General features: G+C 32.5%; 1 protein-coding gene across 1 annotated transcript in view; it reads right to left on the bottom strand.

The window, feature by feature from the left end:
• Positions 1-25,066, bottom strand: part of LOC116851579 (diacylglycerol kinase 1) — a 396,727-nt gene that overhangs the window by 200,855 nt on the left and 170,806 nt on the right. Inside the window, exon 2 of the mRNA XM_032831133.1 lies at positions 13,361-13,489. Within this exon, the coding sequence (XP_032687024.1) occupies positions 13,361-13,424 (64 nt within the window). The 5' untranslated portion in view covers positions 13,425-13,489. The remainder of the gene's footprint in view (positions 1-13,360; positions 13,490-25,066) is intronic.

The following is a 25,066-nucleotide window of genomic DNA, read 5'->3' as shown; positions in this document are numbered from 1 at the left end:
TGACTTTAAAGCAATACTGCTAGGCTCGTTTTCGTAGAATACTCTTTTCTTCTAATTACATGCATGGAACTGCAAATGCTTTTACAGCGTGAAAGTATAAGCGATAATGAACATTATTTTTTTTTAAATAGCCTTGAAATAATTTATATACTTTCAAGTAATATTTCAAAGGTGTTTTCAAAATATTTTGTCTGTCTTGTAGGTGGTAAAAATATAGAATCAATAAGCACTCGTGGAAATGCTGACATTTGGCTTAAGGGATTGCATAACAGAATTTTGAAGGAAACAGTATATGAGATGAAAGATATGATAAACAATAAGGAGGTACAAATTCAACAAAACAATTAAGTAGATGTCAGTAGTTGGAAACTAAAAAGTAGCGTCGAAATCAACAAAAAATTATTTATTTACTATTAAAAGCGTCATATTTAGCTTCATGTGAAAAATTTGGCGCTCATACGCGTAAAATGTATAGTTTTCGGCATAGAGACGACTTTCAGGAACATTATGAGGCCATCCTGAGTGGATTTTAATAGATAGTTTAAACAAAAAGAGAATTCCAGTAATAAACGATCTGCTAGCGTTTGATGGGTCGTGTGGTAAAAAAGACCTGATTTTTAGTTCACTTATGTTCCAACAGAAAGCGCTATATCTTGAACTAACAAACACGATACGAGGACGGAGACGATCGTTAAAATGTTATATTTGATAAGCGCCAATATGTTCGCGCTACCATTGCGCCGCAGTATTTTTTTCATATATCGTCCCTTCACAGATGTTATGCAAATGTATGTGCTACGTTGTCATTTCAATTTTCTTACACATAGACGTTACGTAAATGTGAATATCACATTGCCGATATTCGCATTCTCTCCAAAATAGGTCTTTGCGGTTTTTCTGATGAATTATTCAAACCGCTGTACCAAACTTGTGTACTGGGTGCATCAAAAAAAAAGTTTTTTAGGGTAGAGTATTGTATGCACATGTGTAGTTTGCGAATATTGTTTAGAAGAATATGTTACCTAATAACCCAATAAAATATTTTTCATACGTACTTTCAACATGGAAAAGGGTTTTTAATTCGGCGCAAGTAGGAAGAAGTAATCTTTGCAGAAGAATTCGATGTTATGATAGTAACTGTTCCTTATTGTTTTCGTCTCATATTAGGCAATGCTGCGCTTCATTTTCGCACGTACTTTTACCATGCAAAAAGGATTTTAATTCGGCGCAGGTAGGAAGAAGTAATTTTTGCAGAAGGATTCAGTGTCATGCTAGTAACTGTTCCTTATCGTTTTCACCTCATATTGTAGAACGCTCCGCTTCATTTTTGCATATAATTTCACTATGCAAAAGGATTTTTAATTTAGTCCAAATAGCACGACGAAAGTTTTACAAAGGGAGTCGGTATCACGCCAACGACATTTTCTTACAAATATTACTTTGTGTTGACTTGACCAAATTGACCGTATGATAAAAGTACATGCAAAAATAAAATAGAGCATTTTTCATTCAGGGATGAAAATGTGGAACTATTGCTATTGTGACACTGATTTCCTTTTGTAAAAATTACAGCGCACTGACTGCTTCAATTTAAACGATTAACTTACCTGCTAAAATAAAATGAAACATTATTTAGTGTGTGAACGAAAATGATATCTCAAATTTTCATTGTAAATTATATAGAAACCTCGCGTGTTAGATAACATATTCTTAAAAACAATATTCGCAAATTACACTTATGTGTACAACACTCTTCTTTAAAAAAATTTTTTATTGCCATCTAGATTTCTTTTCCTCTTTGTTTGATATTGAGCAATGCTCCAATTTATTTTCGCACGCACATTTACTATGCAAAATGATATTTCATTCGGTCTATCCAGTACGACGTAATCTTTGCAGAAACAGGTCTGCATAATAATGGCGCTAAATATTTATCGTTTTCGTCTAAGCAATGCTTCACTTTACTTTTGCACGTGCGTTCACTATGCGAAGGAATTTTCAATTCGGTCCAGCCAATGCGAAGTAATTTTTGCAGATAAGAGTCTGTACCATAGTGCTTGTAATAACCTTATATTTTCGTCCAGTGGCGTAGCCAGGGGGGCTGAGGGGGCTGCAACTCTCCCTCAAAATTAATTTTCTGGGTTACGCTGTGTGAGAAAAATTTTTTCGAATGACCTTTTTTTGCTCGTCAAAAATAAAAAGTGTAACTCCATCCAACTTTTTTTTTATTACGCCACTGTTTTCGTCTCATACTAACCATTGTTTATGTAAACGTGAAACGGCATAATTAGCATTTCATATCCATAACATGTAAAATTTACGACCCCATACAGCACAGAACGTTGAAAAAACGTTGAAGAGATGTTGCAACGTTGAAGATAGAAGTGCAGATGTTTTTTCTACATAGAATATATGTTGATTTTTCTATATTAATTACAAGATATTGCTGCAATGTTGAATATATATTGAACAAAAAGTACAATTTTTTGCAACAATATTTGAGGAGCATTGAAAATTATATTATTGATAATATTAAGGAAAAATTTGTTATTATATAATAATATTAATAAAATTAATTATTATTAAATTTTATTATATTAATATATATGTATTATACATATTATATTACAATATGCCATCATATATATTTTTCTTATTATTTATATGTAACATTGAAATGTGTTTAAGCAATTTTACGCAAACTCTGAATATTCTTTTATTTCATAATATTCTCTATTATATAGAATCTGACGCAAGCTATATCGATAACAAAAAATGCATAAAAAACATTAAACTGGAAGAAATGGTCGAAGTCATTTTGCAAATAATTACATAAACTTTAGAGATATTAAATAAAATAGATAGGCGAATCAACGCGTGTATTTGCTAGATACGTTATAATATACTGTGAACACTGTAAGTATACATTTTATAAGCATAAATTGTAAGAACATCGTTGAAGTCATTGGAATCACCGCGTGCCGCTCGATCGTCAGGTTAAGCAACGCAGTGAGGATGGATGGATGGGTGGCTGGCATACCCCTTCGGATTCGAAATTATCGAGGGAGAGAAAGTTTTAGAGTGTGTTTTGACAATCTTCGGTTTCTAGCAGTTATAAAACATGAGAAAATTAGGAATTAGTTTTTTATTATGAAACAGTAATAATAAATAAGACGTTGGAATATCAAGGAAAAATCAACAATCACGGACATTTTTACATTATATCAAGGTTTCTGCAAAGTTGATTCAATATTTCTCAATGTTGTTGCAATATTGACATTGCTGCAATTCAACATTTTTCAACATTACTGTGCTGTATGGGGACATATGTATTTAGAAACTATTTTGCGCGATAAGAATACTTCTGATACTAAATTGATGTATTTAGGAGGAAGTTGATCACAATTTCATATTTATATCACATTTATAAAGGAAGTGTATATATTATATATTATAACACTTGTAACAATTTTTTTAAACATCATTTATATACAAAATTCATCTTTGCGAAAGTATTGATTTATTATGGTACACTTTGTATACTAACAGATTAGAAGAATCTGTCAAAAAATCGTCAAAGACATAATTCGGAGAGAATATCGACAGCGTTACATTCACATTTATGTGTAGGAAAGTTAAACTGGCACACATATTTGCATAAATACATACAAAACATGTGAAATAATATCATGTCAGCGCCTGTTTGATAGCGATCGTCTTTATTCCATAAATTTATATACTATATATATAAATTCAATAACGTCGATAAATAATAATAACGTTTTTTATGATCGTTTTCGACGATTGCTCTACGTTATCGACGCTTAGCGAGTTTATCATCGACTCCAGCATCGCCAAACGCCACAAAGCGACTTTCTTATTAAATATCATAAATAGATCACACAGAAATTGTGTCTTTGCTATCTATATTGATCAAATATATATATAAAACATACATGATGTCGCAGCGTTTGCTAGTCACTTATCCATCCTAACTAATTTCTCGTATCTAGATAATTTTTTACTGTAACTGCAAAAATATTTTGTTGAATGCTCGGAATGCTTGCAATGAAGTCATGAGTTCTTTTCCCTTTTCGATGTTCCACGCACACGTCCGCGTCCACTGTATATCCCGAGTAAAAAGATTGCTGGGATGATGGCAGCAGCATCACGGTAATTCCCGTGAATTTGTCGACGAGTAGACGACGATATATTCTGACGGTAGGACAAAGTGCAGCATTCGTACGATGAATTAGTGTTTTCCCCTGCATGAAATGAACGTCGCGCGAGATTCTCAGGAGATGTGTTTAGACGTTACTGTGCACACACATTCTCGCGCCTCGTGTTAGTCAGACATAAAATACTAGAACGGTGACGGCGACGGAGATGATATCGTCGACAACGACGACGATACACACCTGTGCGTCGTCACGTTCGCGCCGGAGGCGTTATAACGCGGACAATTCGAGCCGTCCTCGCTTCCCGGCGGGCAAATCGCGCGGAAACATGCGGCGCGATATGAATTTCCACGTTTGAATTTAGAGTCGCACATTGGTCAGAATTACAGAACAAACGCGGTTTTATGCGCGCGTGTTTACTTTAATTCTTTTTATCGCCGCGGAGCTTCGTAATCATTTTTTAACGCTAATCTAGGATCACGCGATTGTGCGTGAATATGTAAACGCATACTGGATATCTAAAAAAAAAAAATCAAACAAAAATAGAAGACGAAAATTTTGCGAAAATATTTGTGAAAATATTTGTGAAAATATTTGCGAAAATATCCACGAAGTTTTGGAACGCGGAGGATTGTCGTGAACCGCAATGTGTAACATTTTATTTTATTATATTTTATTATATTTTATTACATTTTATTACATTTCATTCCGCGGAAATTTACGCTCTCTCACTCCCTAATACGCCGTTTTTTAGTGGCTCTGAAAACGAAGTAACATCGTGACTATCATGATTGCTTGTTAGTATTTTCTCTTCCAACTCTCCTAGTAGAAATTGAACTTCGTCGGTGTCTAGTCACGAGATAGTGAATTTGTGTCTGACACCACTACTAGCCAGTAATGTAACGTTCACTTCTCCCAGAAAAATAAACTAGCTTAAGCAAACGAAATTATTGTTATGATATGAAAAATCATAAGTAGTTGTTAGCCAGTAATGTCACGCTCAATTCTGCTTCTTTGAAATTTTTATGAAATTAACATATCTTCAATTTTTATTTTATTTAATTATTAATTTTGCTACACCAATTTTTTGAAACGATAGTGGCGATATAATAAGTAGATTATATATTTTATAATAGACAGCGCGCGGCATCTGCTTTATCATATTTAATATATAATGGCTAGACAACAAGCTACTTAACAAGCTTGATTTTATATTTCAGCGAATAATCAGCTAGCAACGAGTTAGTAACAAGCTAGAAATTGTTATATAGCCTGTATCAGCTAGATACTAGCTTTAGACTCAACCCGGCTAGTTATATTTCTACTCGGGTCGGCGGTAGTATTTACGTTTCCATTCGCTGCATTTTTTGATAATTCCGCGCAATTTGACTGATTCTAGCCGTTGGCATTCGTTTTTATCTCGCATAATAATAACAGCAATATTAATAAAGTAGAGAAAAACCAATAAAAACCATCGCAGATTGTTGCGAAATTTAAACTACTGCGGGAGGATGATAACGTTAACAGTGTCAAACGCACGCGCCGAGGAATTTCTCGGACTCATAACGTACGCGGAGAATTAATTTTCCACGTTAAAAGTGACCCTATAATCCCGATTATATTAATATCATCTTCTTTATTAATTGTACGATAACCATTCTTTGATTCTTTTCAAGTGCTGCGGAAAATATTACCTTAGACAGAAACATCTTGATACATACGTTATCTCGTTATTCTACCTACATTTTTATTTTCATTCTCTATTTTAATCAACACTATATTAATCATGCAACTTATTTAAGGGAATGTCAAAGTGAACGACAAGCTCCAAAAATTTCGATAACGTAGAAGTCAAAAAGACATGTCAGATAAATATTAATATCATAAATTACATTATTTAATTTAATAGAAAATACATACATTAATACACACGTTAACGTTACTGTTGTACACGTATATATAGAATATACGTTAACAGTTAATATATACGTTAATACATTATACGTTAACGCAATTCGCAGTTTAAATATTTCAAGAGTCGGCGAAATATTTGAATCATTCAGTGAAACATAAAGTCTCTTTGTTCTTTTTCGTTTAACTATTGTACTTTTACAGAATTTAAAGAGCTTATTCATTTAATTAAAAAAATGTTTAAAATTGTACAAGAATTTAACGTAACATTTATTGCAATAAAGCATATTCTCAGTTAAAGTTTTATGCGATGAAACATTATTAGAACATTATTATATTATCATTATTATATGCAGGATATCCCAGAATAACTTTCGAAGCTTTTATGAAAGCATAGTACAAATTAAGGCAAACATAAAAATCCTAGGTTATTTTACGATCTTCGCAATAATTATCGAGCTATTAACTAAAGAAAATTTGTGAATAATCACGCGAGTAGATGAGCTACTGGCGACATCTGCCGTCGTGTGCTTGTACATCAGATCAAACTGAACAAAAAAGTCCTGTATTTTTTTCCTAATAGTTTTGTAGATTTTTAGTTATTAATTAGATAGCTATTAGAGATAGATAGATAGGTATTAATTAAATATTAATTAGATATTAATGTATTATTGCAAGCAACCACTCGCTAATTTTTTTAAATTAATAGTTGAAAATGTATAAAATTATTAGGAAAATGGTACAGGAATGTTGTTTTTGTTCAGTTTAACCTAATATATAAGTACACAATGATAGACATCACCACTAAAGCTTATTTACCATATCTCGCGTGATCATTCACAAATCTTCTTTAATTAATATCTCGATAATTATTGCGAATATTGCAAAACAGTATAAGATTTTTATGTTTACCTCAATTCGTACTATACTTTCACGAGAGCTTTGAAGGTTGTTCTACGAAGCTTCGTATATATAGAAATATTATTAACCTTCTGAAATAAGATTTCATACCAATATTTACGATAGTCTTTATTGGTTTCCCTCTTTACTTTAATAGATTATATATCTCAACTCAAGAAGAGGTTTTGCTGGTCGAAGTCAGTTAAAATTTATCACTTTTTTATATCTATTAGAAAATTGTCTGTAGTACGTAGAATTTACAGCAACAGTATTCTAGCAATATTTTGCAGGCAGATTTAAATCCCGTTATCAATCATTAATTTGGATAGGTGCCACAGAGAGATTTTCTTGTTAAATTCTACAAATAGTTTAGAGATATGTATTCTGTCTCTCCAGATATATATTCTGTCATTTATATTGATTAAGTAAGAAAATATTTGTGATATCACAGTGTTTGTTATTCATTTATTCATTTTAGCTAATTTCTTATATCTACTAGGTGTGTAAATTAATTCAGTGCTTTTACCTTTAATCAATCATAACTCCGATTTAAATTCAAATATCTTTCCGTCACTTAATGAATTTTGAAGTGCCAATTTTTAATATCCGCTTGGCGAAGCTAACAACATAATCTCATTAAACAGTAACGAATTGTTTCCAACAAGCAGCATATCAAGATACTTCTTTTTGCATTCTTTTTACTTTCCAATTGAAAAAAAATGATGCTGAGATTACAAATATGATTTGTTCAGCTTTCAGGGGGAAAAGGTTATAACGCATAAAACTTGTAAAAAATGATACTAGAAGTTTTGGAGTGGTGATTTTTGTTTTCCCACGATGAAAAACGTCGGCACCGGCGTCGGCGCGCCGAAAAAATTTGTAGAGGAGGATTGTTGAGTGAAAATCCCGCTTAAATTCAAAATGATTTTGCGTTACAATTCGGGCTAACTCGCTAACTCATTTTCGTTTGCTTATATAAACTGGGAAAAATTCAAAAACTTGATCCATGAATTCCGCACAAGTTCGAAGAGCAAGCAGAGGAGGTTCGACACAGCGATGTCCTTGCTAACAAGGTACAAAATAAACAATTTTTGTACAAAATAATTACTGGCGATGAAACGTGGGTTTTATACGACCTAAAAAGAAAAAATTATGAGTTGGCCCTGGTAAACTATTGACATCGATCGTGAAACCCAGTATTCACGCAAAAAAAGTTTTATACTCTATTTGATGGGATATGAAGGGCGTAATATATTATTAGTTGCTATAAACTGGTCAAACAATTAATGTTGAGTATTACCAAGAACAACTCATTCGTTTGAGTGACGAAATAGAGAGAAAAAGATCGTATATTGGTCATGGAATAAGTTGAAGCACGATAACTTGTCGCAAAAGGATAAAAGACACTATTTATTCGCTGATTTACAAAGTTCTGCCTCATGCGGCTTATTCATCGGACCTAACTCTTTCGGATTATTATCTATTCTCTGATTGCTCCAACACCATCAGATTAATAAAAAAACATGGAAGGAGTCAGACAATGCATCGACGATTTCATTGACTTAAAACCGCCGTCTTTTTTTCGAGAAGGGATTCGTCAGCTGCCCGATAGATAGATAAAAGTATTAGAAAATGATGGTGAATATTTCGAACAGTGATATGTTTATTAGTCCTTTGTAAATAAAAAACAAATAAAACCCAATTTCTTAAAAAAATGCGGATTAATTTGTGCACCTAACAGATAATTCTCGCTGCAAGACCATTTGTTTGAATACAGAGTCTATAGAAATATACTTCATTTGAATGATAATAATAGTAATCAAGACGCGAAAACGAGGCTCTTTATCTTCGTTTCATTCCGGTAAGATTTAATTGAGTATCACACATAATTAGAGATGCTTAGAAATCTAATGGAACTTAACTGCCGCTTATCTCAGCGAGGATATGCGGATACCATGACAACTATGGACGATCAAGGTTAAGGATTCATCCATCGTAAGAAACGTACCGCTTCAACTCATCTGCGAGCGAAACCGTGTAATTACGCAAAATGTTAGTTTCTACTGGCCGGAGAAGCGCCAGGAGGACTTTTTACCGCGCTCGAGTAGTTCATTGGTCGTTACAGGTATAATGGTGTGGCGATTTGCCCGAGTGCACTCACGTATACATGTTTAATCCGCTACGTGTTCATTCCGAGAATCAAATAAAAATTATCGTACTTAATGATAAACGTAATGATCGTACGTAATGAGATTATGAATTTTTTATCGGCAAAATTAACACGTTGACACCGCGACAGATACCGATGATTGGCCATCAACTGTGATGATGTACCACCATATCTCATTAAATTACGCATAAAACAGACCCGGTCAGTTCAGGTCGTTTTGTGAGCAATGAAATACAATTTTCTTTAAGTCACACATAAAATAAAACTTGACAAAAGTGGAAGAAACCGGACCAGACAACACGTTTTCCAGGATTTCGAAATTACGACTTTTGAAACAACTAATTGTTGTGGCTTCGACTACATGATAGAGACAACCATGATAGAGACAACCTTCTTCTATGTTTTTATGTCTATCACGATCTTGTAAATTGTATATGTTTTTCTGTAATAAAGAAATATGAATTGAAATATGAACATGTTGCAACATGACCAGCTTGTCTTATCCTAGATCAAATTGGTTAACAAATGGGGAAAGGGAGGAAGGAGGAAGGTAAAAAAGTTATATATATGAACATGTATCCTGATTAATAGTTCAGGAATCTTTACGAGGGGTCTTTACAGCCTTATCGACTTTATATAGCTCTTAACCTTTTAAGTCACGATTTTTTTTGCACAATTTTCCTTTGTTCAATCGATATCTTTTGGGGGTTTTTGGGGTCGCTAATTACAAATTTGAAGTCAGTTTTTGAAAATTCAAGATAGCGAATCCAATATGGCGGACAATAATTTTAAAACTCTCTCGATTTCCGTGAAAATTGGTATCCGAAGGTTTTTGACGTCGCTAATCACCAACATTTCGAAATCACTTTTTTGAAGTTCAAGCTATTCACAGACTCACTTCACTCATTTATGGAAAGAAATATAACTTATCTCGATTGTTAGTATTTTAGCTCGCCATATTGAGTTCGTCATCTTAAATTTTGAAATTTTTAAAATTGTATCATCATCTACAGCTTAAAAAGCATCAACCAAGCCATTTTTTCTATAGGTTCATTTTGCAATATTTTTGGTAAGTGAATTAAAAAAAATACCATTTTTTAATTTCTTTATGAATAATTAAATTTGTAGAATTTGAAAAATTTAATATTCTATGCGGATGATTTTGTTCGAGGAACCTCTAAGCTTCACAATAAATCCATATTTACCGCCTCAAAGTCTCTACAAATTAGTTTAAATTCGTAAAAACTACTCTAAAAAAGGTATATCATATATGATACATTATGATTTAAAAGGTTAAATAGTGACCAATTTTACCTCGTCTTTGCTCACGCCCATATACTCAATTTCAATCATTTTATGAATGATAATTGTTGCAATTTTATTGTTACTTGAAACAGTATGAAATAATATATCATACACTCGAAAGCGAGAGACTTCATTCTAACTAGTAATACGTCACTACATTAAGTTTATTTATTCACAGAAAAACAATCTGCACACAGAAAAACATTTTTGTCTGGAAACTATCTTTATTTTTTATATAGTAATCTTCAAAATATGATTACATAACGTTAAACTAAGATAATTTACTTGCAAAAATATATTTTATATGAATGTATTAACAAAGAAAAATCTTCATATTATTTAGAATTTTCATTAATGGAAAGCACACTATATATATATTGAGCACACTATATATTGAGTTGAGAATATGATGGTTTTAAATGTCAGAAGAAGATATCATCATCAAAATAATCATATTGTACTTCTTACGAGACTATTATATTGTACAAATAAAATTATAATATTGTTGTATATCAGGACCTTAAAATTCTTCTAACAAAATTATATTAATATATCGTCACTTATATATGAAACAATGATTGTTAATTTGAATATATTAGTTTTAAGTAGACACTAATTTTTTTTTGTGCAATGAAGAATATTAATACCAAATTTTGAAACGTTCGAAAATGTATCCAGCAGTTCTTAAATCAGTTTTTTTTCTACTTTTATGACTGTAATATTATTTCGATTTTAATGCAATTCAGGAAAAATATTTGTATTCTAAAAGATATATTTTACGATTTCCACTGTTTCCACCGTTCTTTTCTTAATGAAATATAAACAAAGCACATAGTCGATGTGTCCTTTGCTGAAATCTGATTTATCCTGTATCATAAATACACAGATTAAATCTACAATCGGCTCTTATTATCCTTTGCTTTCACAGCCCTTGTATTTTGTATTTTTATTACTGTGTATGCCCGACGAGATTTTGATCCTAGAATTGAATAAATCTATCTTATATTACTTGATTTTAAACAAAAAACTGTAATCATTTATTTATGATAAAGTTAAAAACAAAAAATCAGAAAATTTTATTTCTTTCAAGCATATACACATATTTATTGTATATATGCATCAATGGAATATTGGATGTAGTGTAAAAATAATGTCGCGGCCAGCGAGTTATTCGAGGTATGTGTGGCGTAAAGTACAATCAATTGCACTTGTAAAATCTATTATTGATACGACCCAAATTCGATTCGGCCAATAGAGGTGAAATAGATACACGCCTACGGAATTACATTGATTCAAGATATTTTTGGCAATTCGTTCGTCAGTTGAGTTCTTGCACAATCAGCGGACATCCACGCGACGGTCAACGTGAGTTAAAAGAACGCAGCCTTGAAAAAATAACACGTGTTGTTACACGTGTGTTACGCGCACGTGCACCTTGTGAATATAAAAAGAGAGCTTTCGCATGAGCGCGAAAACTTTCCCGCGCGATGCTTTACACCTTGACGCGACGACGCATAATACCGTTATACCGGTTGTACGTTACGGTAATACGATTCGCGCGACAATGGTCGCCGGATGGCGCGTCGCGTTGTTTTTGACGTGATGGAATTTCGAAAGAACGCAATGGTTGTCACGGGAAATTCGTGTGTTCGCGTGTGTACGAGATACGCTGATGAATCCGCGTACACAGTGAGGGATTTGTCCAGCTATTGTGATACGACGTGATACAAAATCGGACGGAACGCGAAACTTTCGCGCGCGATTCGATACACTCGCGCGCTTAAGGGGATGCTGAAGATGAAAACTTTACCGACAGAATACTGACATTTTTTTTCAAAATTTACGTCGAATTGGTTACACAGAATTACAAATGCTTTTACGTAATAAAAGTACGTGCAAAAATAAATAGGAGCATTGCTCGATATGTGACGAAAACGAACAAAAAATTTTTAATGTAAAATCTAAAGCAATTAGCATAATATTTGTCTAATCCAAAAATTCCGCAGCTTGTATATATTGAAAGTGTGGATGCTCCAAACAAAAAAATTTGGAAGAGTATTGCTCTACCTTTGCGTTTGCATTTGCATTTGCTTAAAAATATCGAAAAAGTTGGCAGAAAGATTTCTACACATATATGGTTAAGTTTTCCGTTGAATATGGTAAAACAAAGCAACACACATGTAAGTTCATGTAAGTACATTCATGTAAGTTCTGTATATACAAGAAATACGAAAAGGATAGTGTGATTATGTTAGTGATAATCGTCTCTGCATTATCAACATTGTTCGAGTTCGTCATCAACTCCAGCATCCCCTTAATGCTCGCTTAATTAGCTCGTGCGGACAGCTCATTAAGCATAGGAACATATCTCGCAAAATCAGCGGGAATCTCGTAAACGCAACGTAATGACGCGCTGGGAGAAAGTAAACGAAATGAAAAGATAAAAGAGAAAAAATTGCAGCATGTGTTTCGCGAGAAATCCCGCGCCGTATTCTATACGAATTTTCGGAACGTGTTTTGCAACGGAACATGAGGAAAATGTAGCGAGCAGTTGGTTCCCTGCGTATCAACCGCTCTTCTCTTCTCTCCTCTCCTCTTCTCTCGTCCCGCAGCTTAATTTTCTTCGAAGCGCTCGCGAAATTAATAACAACGCTCGACGCGAGAATAAAGCGCGCGGGTTTTAAATTCCGTCCGGTGATAGATTAGTCAACGGAGGTTCGTTAAACTTTGTTAGCAACGTGAGTTGTTTTAGGATTTATAGCCTGTAAAAAATTCAGAAGCGACTCTCCATGAGCATTCTCTTTCTCTTTTACTCCATCGCGACTTACTCGACCCGTCGCGCTATTTTACACGTTTCGCCGTGTTTGCCGTGCCTTTTCTTCCTTTTGTTACTTACAAGCTGCCAAGTCCTGAAGTTGTTGGAATTCAGCTGGCGAAAGCTTATCCCAGTGAAAGGCCATCCTTACTTCTGGTCTATGTGTCCCTCAGGACGAGCGGCCAGATGTTCGATACTGAAATTCGTCACCTGTAAATCAAAAGATATCGTTGTCCGTGAAACACGATCGGTCTCGGCTCCGGGTTTTTATATTCATCATTTTCTCTCCTTTTCTCTTCACGTAACTGCGTTTTTATCGTTCAACGTAGCTACGTGTCGCGCAACCACGTCGTTTTTATATTGCATTCTTGTGTCAAACGTACATGTGTGTGTATATATATAGAATATTTCTTTACATTTAATCTACTCTTACTTTAATTTTCTAACCCACATAACACAACGTTTAAAATCAAGATATAAGATGTCTTAAAGACATCTTAAAGACATCTTAGAGACTTATATATTCCGTCATCTAAGATACGTCTTTAAAACGTTTTTTAGACGTCTTATATCCCGATTTTAGACGTTGTATGAGAAGTGTCTTGAAATAATTTCCACACATTTTTATTTTCGTATATTAGTTTTGGTGCGAAGGATTTGTAATTTCTCTATTAAATTTCCGTAGAAATTTTAGAGAGATTAAAGGAGCGTCACATTTTCTTTTTAAAAACTTTACTATCAAAATACTGACTCTTCTCTGCAAAGTTTACGTCATATTAGTTACACAGAATAACAAATGTTTTTACAGAATAAAAGTTCGTGCACAAATAAATTACAATATTGTTTGATATGTCAAGAAAACGATACAAAATTTAAAAATGTCACACCTCGAGCTGTAAGTTAGTGTAAATATTGAGTTAATCCATAAGTTTGTACGGATTTTTAAACAAAATTGAAATTAATTTTATTCTTGTTAAAAATAATGAATAATATTATATGCGCCATTTTGTTCAAACGATCTTTTGCCATCTTTCACGTAATTTCATAACTCGCCTCTTATAAAACTTTTGTGCTTTTCCGGCGAAGAAACGTTCCAAGTGATTCTTCACATCTTATAAGGAAGCGAAGTTTATACTGTCAAGGGAGTATTATAATGAGCAAAACAGATGATTATCGGGGGGACAATATCGGGTGAATATAATGGATGAGGCGGAACATCCCAGCCTTCTAACAATTTCCAAACTTTTAACAATTTTTATGAAAGTAAAGAAGCATATAATGTACCGGAAAAACTCATTGCTGCCTTTCATTTTCAATCCGCGACAAAAATTCTATTTCTTTAAACACTATCATTTAGATCACAAAAAATGCTCTGAGATGTCAACTATCAAAGCATATACATAGATGGCCAATTGTATAGAATTACTCTACTCGTATTCCCCTAATAGTAATATGACGAGTGCCAACTAGACAAAAATTCGTACAAATTTATGAATTAACCCAAAATTTATCTAATGGGAGAGTTTTGCATCTTGTATATACAGGATGTATTTGCTCCGTTTCATTTTCGGACATTTTCTGAGATATTTCTCATTTTATTTTGATATTTTTCAGTACAATATATAAAATATCTGCTAAGCATGATAAAATAAAGCAGCATATATTTATATAAAGTTTATAGATACGAGAAATACGAAAAGAGTGGCGTGATTATATTAACGTTTATTTAATATGATATTTTGATAATTGTTTTTACATTATCGATATTTTTAGAATCCATTCTAAAAATATCGTTATTCACTTTAAAAAGAAAATAAGAAGTCTTCATTAGATGTTTAAAAAAAAGGAAATGTTTAAAAACTCGGTATTGTGCATTTTGTTCGTAAAAATCATTAATCTTTCGAAATTAGATAGTTTCTATACTATATAAATAGGTTTTCGCGCAAGGTATATAACAAAATTAAGAATATTCAAGGCAAATAAGTACCAAACGCAAGTATTTTTACTGTTGAAATAATAATATATTTGACAGTGTTTTAATAGACGCGCGCTAAATAATTTTTAAAGTTTTTTTAAAACGTACGCAGTGAATTAAACTTCTACGTTAAAACGATCTTGACTCTTAATTTTTAATATTAATATTAATTAACTTAGCTCTCTCTCGTCTCTTATTAGGGAGATCGGAGTAGTTCCAAGGATATGTTGCTCATGTGTTCTTTTTTAGTATTTATCTTGAGAGGAATAGGGTACAAAATCGTGAAATGACCCTTTTAAAATATAAACACTTTTCCCTCACCCTGAGTTTTATTAAAATCGGAACAATATTACAGTTAAGATACAGAACAAATTTTATAATAGCAAAACAAATGTTCAAGCCTCTCGAAATTTTCTGCTAATATTCTTTATCACAACTGAATAAAATTAAGCAATGTGTTACTAGCTAGAATAAAATTTCTTGTAAGTGTATGATATGAAGTGTATGAACTGTTCCTACTAGTTGCCATTTTTATTCATAAAGTAATTGAAAGAAAATATAAGAGCGAACAAGATAAAGTTGGCCCATAATTAAGAGCCGACAGGAAGGCTGTGAAGATCTCTCGCAGAGATTCTAGAACTACTAATTAGGATACATATTTTATAATGTGACCTTCTTATTCTGCGCTACTGGGTAATTGAATCCGGTACCAGAGAAAGATGACTATGTCGCTGCATGTTTGTATCTTGGTTATTAGAAAATAAAATATAAAAGGGATGTAATATATTAATACAGAGAAGAAGATTGCCTCTGTCATGTTATGCATACAGTCAATCACAACAATCAGTTACCTGAGGAATTTTAACTTCGAAAATATAGGGCATCTAGTCCCAGTCTCCACTATTTTATGATGTTACACGTTATTTGAGTTCATTTTAAAATTGCGAATAATTATTCTTTCAACAGTAAAATACTCGCTCCAATATCAGCGTTTGGCTTTTATATTGTGTCTTTAATATTAATATCAATATTAAAAATTGGAAATCAGAATCGGTTTGACTAGAGCTGGGAACGTTACTTAAAAAAAAGTAACTCGTTACCGTTACTTGTTACTAATTTTAAAAAGTAACTCGTTACTGTTATCATTACTAAGAAAATAAAGTTCGTCATTTTTTCGTTACATTTTTATAATATTAAAATAAAATACGTAACTGATTTTAAAATAAAACATTATTGTTTTTAAGATTAAATTATTATTTTTATAGTAACCAGTTCATCTAAAAAGAACAAACTATTCAAAATCGCAATAATCTTGTCTCGGAGAACTAATATTTCAGAACTTGATTCTATCTTCTTATCTTTTATTATTCTTCACACAAAAACTATTGTTGGTACAAAAAAAGTCTTAAAAACTGTTAATAAATATACTTTTTTTTAGAGTGTAATACACACACACAACACACACACATTTGTTCCATTGTTTCTTAGAAAAAAATTAAACAACACTACATATACCTATTATTAAATTCATACAAAATTTTTAATAATTAAATTGCAAAATCCAACTTTGCACTACTAATTAGTTTTACATGAGCACAAAGCTTCCTTGCAACGCCAAATCACGCAGCTCTAGTTGAGCGAATTATCTTTCATGACGATCCACAGCCGTAATCTCGTTTGCAGTTGATTTACTATTTGCTAGTGCGGTTTATGCTAATACAGTCGACCCGTGATCCCCACGTGTGTATGTGTGTGTCCGTTGCGCGTCAGTCGTTCGTGCTAAAATTACAGATTTACGGTTGCTGCGGCCGCTTTTCTCTCGCCGTAACGCGCCTATGTGCGCAAGACAGCAGCAGTCCGCTGCAAACACGCGGCGCGCGGGTGGACACACGTCGCGCGTTTATGAAATTCGTAATATCCAATGGGAAACTCATTCGTTCCGCGCTTTGAAGCGCATTTTCCACGCCTGCTGCTCGGCAAAGCCACGCCGACCGAAACTTCATTCGCGCGGGGAAAGCGCCGGCCGCGATTATTCGCATTTACAATTAAATCGGATCCCTATTTCGAAAACCTCGCCGCGATTATTTGATCGTTGTGTATTTGTTATAGTCAGCTGTGAGTCGTGAATATTTACGGCAAATTTAACTTCCGGCTGCAGAGAAACGACACTCGATACATTTCGCGCATTAAAAAACGTTCTCTCTACAAAGAACCGACATTGATCGTTGGAATGACGAGATCAGTCGACGAGTAGAAAGGCTGTTGAGGTAATAAATAGATGAAATAGAAAATCTCGCTTTTAGAAATGTCTGAAAATAAGCGTAAATTTTCGAAGCCATTCCTCGATCAAATGATGAACGCGGATGTTCTCGCGTAACGTTCTTTTGTATTTTTCTCGAATTACGGGAGAATGTTTCAACTCTCATTCGGATTCTCTTTAGGGACTGAATAAGTTTATATTAAAAACGGTAATTATAACGTCGGTGCAAAGGATTTGTTATATTTGTCAAATAAAATGGAAGACAAAATTATCTAATTTCAAAGAATTAATAATTTTTATAAATAAAATATATATTATTAAGTTGATATTCTTTTAGAAATCTAATTAGACCTTTTTATTATTCTTTTAATATCCAAATTTCTTATGAGAATTCAACAGAAAAATGATAAATCTTTTATACAAAAATTTTTTGAACCTTTAAATTGATCGAACCTAATAACTAATAGAAATCGATTCGAGGCTATACAAAATCACAATCGCGTAGCCATTGACCGTTAAATATTTGTTAAATCTAATCTAATAAGGCGCATACAAAAATTTGTTAGCTTTTTAAGCTCAATTATCTTTTATTAATTGTGAAGAGACATGCGCTATGTCTAATTAAAATATCCACCATTACATTCTGTTATTTAGAAGATAACATCTTTAATTCTGTATCTGTAAAATGAGTCATCTTTGAAGCCAATGAAATCATCAACGATTCCATTAACTTTTACAAGCTTCTAATATTTATATGCAAATAATATTCCATGTTTTGTTTAATAATGTTATATATTATTAAACATATATATAATATTTTTAAATAACATTACTTAACCCTCCGTATACACACTTATATTTTGCCTACGTGCTATACACACTAGGGTCTCGAGGACCTCATCCATATTTGTTATTGTAACTCTATCAAAAATTGATATATTTTAATTCACTTTTTTTAATCTTTAGAGAATTGATTAAGGAACAAGTTTATAATGAATAAAAGTCGATAGAATTAAGGGGTTCCAAGATATACGGGTTAAAAAAGAAAAGAAACGCAACAAAATCTCGATTTAACACGTTTAGCAAAGTTGCGCTGGAGTCCTAGGGATATACGTAGAGTTAAATTAAAAAAAAATAATACTGCATTTCCTTTCATTTTCTTGAAGTACCAAAAAGTTAATCATAATTTTGTAGATATTTTCGTAAATATCTTAGAAAATAAAGGTCAGATAAAAAATGTTTTTAAACAAAAGTCGTTTGCTTCTTTACATAGAATAAAATTAATAAAAAAATGTATATTTCTGTTTAAAAAAGCAAAGTTGATCTCGACTTGACCTTGGCGGAGCCACGCAAGTGGTACCTTCTTATGTCCCTCATCGATTCATATAACTTTTGTCTGAAACATTTTTGTCTGCCGGTTTTAGTTTTCGAGATATTGGGTTGTATCATTTAAAATGGGACACTTTGTGTGTGTGTGTGTGTGTGTGTGTGTGTGTGTGTATATATATATATATATATAAAATTATACATATTTATTTTAATTTATATTTTATAATTATAATTATAATTTATATTTATTAATATTGATCCAAAAAATATGTATTTATATATATCCCAAAAATATATATTTATGCAGCGTCGATTACTCTCTATCCTATGGACTATCCTATGGACAGGACATAATAGAATGTATAATCAGTGAAAAAAAGTAACATTTTTCTTTAACGATTTTTCTTCATAATACATATATATTTTATAAAAAATTGAATTTTTTAAGTAATGCTGAAAAGGTAAATTCTCCTATTGTGGATATCGAATGAGTTTTAAAGCTTATTGAGGTGAAAATGTTAAGGTAAATGTTCCAGTTATTGAACCTGGTCCGAATGATTGAAAAGTTAATAATAATCTGTTTGAATTTAATATTTCTAAAAAAGAAAACCCTTAAAATTTTAGTTAAAAGATATTTTTTATATCAATTTCTAATATCATTTAATAGCTGTTCAATCATTGAGTCTGTATTATACGGTATAATTAGGACACGATTCGTTTTTCAGTTCAATGGCTAGCACAACCGGAGTATTAACTAATAACTAATTAAAATTATAATTTATATTTATTGTTTATTTTATTTCTTGTTATTTCTCGATCGTTCAAACAAACCAAGATTTTATGTAAAAAACTTTAGTTTTCTCAATAATTCTATTAATTATTTATTAACAAAAATGTAAAACTGATCATGCTTTCTTATTAGACCAGTCATTGGGATATGTGTCTTATAGCCTTTCTTCCGCAGACAACACAGGCACTCGGGCGCCGAGTGAGTCGATCGGAATTCTCGCTTGAACGCGCGTTTACGTAACGGAGACAACAAACATCCCCCGGCGGCGCAAAAAGATTGCTCTTACTTCTATTGTACGTGTCTGCTGTGACACAAGTCATGTGCTTGCTCTCCTTTTATCAGTTTATTTTATCTGAAACTCTCTCAAATTTTCGGGTGCGTGCAGCGGAACAGTCACTGCCATGCGCTTGATATAATGAAAATATATCGTAAGCGACTCGTACGCGCACTTCCGCACGCATTCATTTACGTAATGTAATTATATACGAAGTATCACGTGTACACTATGCATACATATCCTTGGCTTGTGATTATATGAGAATTCTCTTTCGTGTGGCGCGCTTCCTTTTGCGATTTTAGAGGATTATGTTACAAAGGAAAACATGACGCACAATGCGCTCTGACCATTTCGAATATTAATATACTCCGGTTCGTTCAAAAGGTTTACGGATTGAAAAACTCGCAACACGGCTGACGTTATCCTGACGCTGTCGAAGTATTTAATATCGATATCTCTATGCGATTTTATGAAAAACAGCTCCTTCCCTCTCTCCGCCTTCGTCACGTTTCCTTTTTTCATGTCGGAATATAACAAGAGGAAAATATGGAAATGTTTCTTATTGATATTGATGGGCTTTGAATGCGTTGTAAAGCATCAGGAAATAAAAGACACGTATTTATATATATATATATATGTATGTGTGTGTGTGTGTGTGTGTGTGTGTGTGTGTGTGTGTGTGTGTGTGTGTGTATTGTATATGTATTCTTATACACGTTTAGTTAAAATAACCTTGGAAGAAAATTCAGTAAGACTGTGTACGAATATCTTGGAAACCGTGAAACATATCCTGAAAAGAATGTGTTTGACACTTGTGACTATATTTATATGGTAAAGAAATTATGGTGAGGAGAATAATTTTTTTATATTAAATGTTATTATGTTAATGGTAGTAACTTCTTATATGGATATTGTTACTATTATTCATTTTTGTTAGAACGACAAGAAAATATAGTCGGTGCCGAAAATGACTACAATTTTAAAGAGATTAATCATTTTCCTCGCTCAGTGTATGATATAAACGTTTTAGACCAAGGTTTTATATATGATATCTGTTACTTTTTATAACTATATACTTAATTATGTAAATTTGTGATATTTGTTGTTTCTTATAACTATGTATTCCAATTTTTCATAATTTTATTTTTTAACATATCCATAACTCTGACATGGGATATTCGAAAAACTTAAACACAGTATTATGAAGCATATTAAAAGTCTTTAACTTTGTAAAGTCCGAAAGATTTTCTTATATACTTAACAGTTTTGAAAATATTTACTTATAAACAATTTTATCGAATTACTTTCAAGAGATTATTTAAACTCTTAAGGAAAAGTTCTGGCTTGTAACTAAAAAATAGGAGATTTTCACGAATTGTTTTAAAACAAATTAATAAAAATAACAATATAAAATTTTGACCATACCATTTATCATTGTTTTAAGTATAAAAAATTATTTTGTATTTGAAGAAAATCAAAATTTCGTAGCCCAGGTATTTTTTGTACTGATACTTGTGTTGTTATTGGACATTTCTAACTGGTTGATAACATTACAGCTCATATAGTAATCTGTGTGAAACATATGGAACAAAAAATGTAAAACCCATATTAAATTTGCTGGAGAATGAATCTTTGTTATGTGCAAAAACTTGAAACTTAACAAAATGACGGTAGTTGAATGTTACAAGTTATCTTCTCCTTTCCTTTTTATTCAGTATCATGGGAAAAGTATTAATTTTGGAAATTTTCCAAAAAATTTAAGTTTATCTTCTAGCAAATTTAATACAGGTTTTCGATTTTCTTATCCCAATTATTTTAAATTATCATACGAGATGTAATCTCCACTAGTTAAAGGCATCCGGCAACATTGCACAAAAACTTAGACAAAATTTGAATTTTTTTTATATTTAAAACAATGATAAATAGAATATGGTCAAAACCCTATATATATATATATATTGATATCTTTACTCATTTGTTTGGAAAAAATTTGTAAAAACATTGTATTTTCCGGTTATTTAAACTAGATCCTTCTTTTAAACGTGCGAGGAAACACTAATAAAAAATACATATCTTTCGCTTGTTCTACAATATTGAAATCGATGACAGACATTTTTATGCGTTTTATTGCAAGTACGATCGTCAGAATCCATCGTTGTGCATCGCGAAAAATCTCGGTGATCTACTTTCCCCGAACGAATGATTATTTGTTGAGCACGAGCATTGTGCACGAGGATTTAAACATAAGCCACGCGCGGATTGCGGACGGATAACGAAAGAAGTGAGAAAAATGAAAAAAGTAAGAGAGATAGGCAGACACAGAAAGAGATAGAGAGAGAGAGAGAGAGAGAGAGAGAGAGAGAGAGAGGGAGAGAGGGAGAGGGAGAGGGGGAAAGAGAGAGAGAGAGAGAGCCGCTTGAATAACAAGTGTATCGACAGGCGAATTAAAAGGATGTATCGGCGAATTATCCTCGTCATTTCGCGAAACTCCTAATCCGTCAGTAACGAGCTCAACGTGCCGCAACAAACGCACAATCGCGTTAATCCTGGCGGACGCTTTGCGCACCGCGACACTTCGACCGCGAGAATTCGCGAGAATCGCCTCCCTCGCGGATCCGATAATTTCGTCACGTCGATCGGTGCACGATACACACCGCGCTCTCGGGACTCGCGGCTTCTGTACGCATGCATGCGTCGGCCCGCATGCGCGCGCGTCGCGCGAAATGCAATTTCGTGGGTCCGATGGCTACTTCTGTGATTTACCGCGCCGTCGGTCGCGCACCGCTGTAATTAGTCCGCTACGCGGATCCGGATGACGGACAGCTCGAGACACGGCCTGGGAAATTCGACTGACTGAATAATCCTCCCTCGTGGAATAAATTCCGAGGGAGACACGCGACACAACGGCGTTCGAGGGATTCTTCCGCGCGGAAGGGCTCGCTGCGGCCTTTAGGTTGAAATAACCTAGTGAATAGCAGGCGCGTAGAAGGCTGCGAAACGGTTTCAGAGATAGATAGGTAGATGGATAAATGTGTTTACTGACGCTCAAGGACAAAACTCCCTAATAACGTTACAGAGAAGAAAAGAGTATATACAGGACAAAATTTATAATAAAAAGTAAAAGGAAAAAAGAATAGAAGATATAACTTACACTTTTTTTAAACCAGTATTGAAACATTTAGAAAACAATCGTTGCAGGAATTGGAAACAATTGCTGTTAAATATATCAAAATGAGTTATGAGAGTTCGTCCGCAAATACTGATAGAGTTTCTGTTGAAAAGTGTTTAGGACACTAATTTGTTTTAGATACAATTATAATGTAATAAATAAATAGAAACAGATAGATAGATAAATTCTTTTGTTGTTTGTTCATTCTAGAATCTTGTGCGCTTTAAGCGTGTTTAGAACAAAATAATTAACGGTTGTGTGAAAAATTCGATTATACCTCGATTTAACCTCGATTATAGAATTCGATAGTTCTGATTAAAATTCTAGTTTTCTTTTGACGCATATGGAAGAGTTTTTATGTTCATTAAAAGAGTTTTATGTTCATTAAAAGAATTCTGGTGATAGACATTACAAAACAGCAATAAAAGATAGACTATTACTTTCACATCCAATATCATGATCGAACAGATGAGTAGCTTATTTGACGTCTTTTGATGAATATTAGATTAGAATATTAGATTAGAGTCCCTGATAGAAAAAAATTTTTCATGATTTTTATTTTAAATTATTTTTTTTTTTATTAAAATAATTGTGGAAAATATAATATCAAGCTTGAATAGAGACTTCTGAGTGACTCATCTGATATCTTTTGACGAGTTTTAAAGTTCTCGATAAATAAAAAAATTAAATCCCTATAATTATTTAAGAAATCGTCATCAAAAGTTATACAACTATCATCAGCAGCAAATGTTTAACATCGAATAACTTCTTAATTATTAGTTGAATCATATTCGGTTATTATAATTTATTTTAGAACTTTTCGAGTTTTATGTAAAATTGCCATTAGAGAATTCCTAGAATTTAAAAAATGGTGGTTGACATTTAAAATTGAATAATTTGTTAATTACTAGTTGGATTGTCTTCCACCATATAATAATTTCTTTTAAAAATTTAGAAACTTTTGAAATATCATCCAAAACTACCAAAAGAATTCCTGAAAATTCTAAAAAAATTGCGATATGGATAATCATATTTCAAATATTGTATCATCGATATAAAATAACTCTAATTAATGATCGAATCTTCTTCAATCATAATATTTTGTCTTAGGACTCTTGGTTACTTACTTCAGGTTAATATTTTTTTCGGAAATTTCTCTTCAGTGTATTTTCTGAAGATGAACTTAAGATGATATCAACTCTAAAAAAGTAACACGAGTAACTTTTTTCCATATCTAAAATCGAAACAGGAATTAAGTTATATTAAATTAAATTAAATTATATTTAATTTATATTATAGGAATTCACGTTTTTCCTTTAATCGACTTATATACTTTTATGATATCAAACTGAAATAAAAACCCATTTTTCTTTCAACTATTGTATTGAATAAAGTAAAAAAAAAATGAACTTTTAAAATACTTTGAATATTTTGAAATAGTTTGAGTAATCGCTCGAGCATTATTTATGTAGTAATGAAGTATCTGAGTCTTGTCAATAGATTATACACGTAATCCTGTAGGTATAGATCAAATAGTCAATAAATCAGTATCTTATATGTACGTCATCATAACATACAATAAATATTATATTATTTATTTATTATAATTATTTTATTACATAATAAAATTACTTGGAGAGTCGACATATGTCTTGTTCAATTTTAATGTAAAATAAAGGAGAAAAAATATTGGAAAAACTTTGGATGTTTCTCATTTAGAATCGCACGTTGGAAACATTATACCTCTCAGAAGCAGAATTATAATTATTTTGCTTCTTACTTTCACGATGAGGTATTGGACGATAGTGATACTCGTAATAGAGAAAAGAGTAAAAGTGAAAATTCATATACAGGGAGACCGTGAAATTCAATCTTCCAGTCACAATGTTAGTTATTGCGCGGTGGGAACAATTTGTCAACCGTAAAGAGAAACGAGAGGTCAATGTGCGAATGCGCGCGACAATGCACTTTTTTCTCTCATCCTTCG

Source organism: Odontomachus brunneus, unplaced genomic scaffold, assembly GCF_010583005.1.
Source record: "Odontomachus brunneus isolate Ranch 3 - 2012 unplaced genomic scaffold, Obru_v1 Obru_scaffold_179, whole genome shotgun sequence".
Lineage (NCBI taxonomy): Eukaryota > Metazoa > Arthropoda > Insecta > Hymenoptera > Formicidae > Odontomachus > Odontomachus brunneus.
Note: the sequence above shows the minus strand (reverse complement) of the source record. Positions and strands in the feature narration are given on the sequence as shown.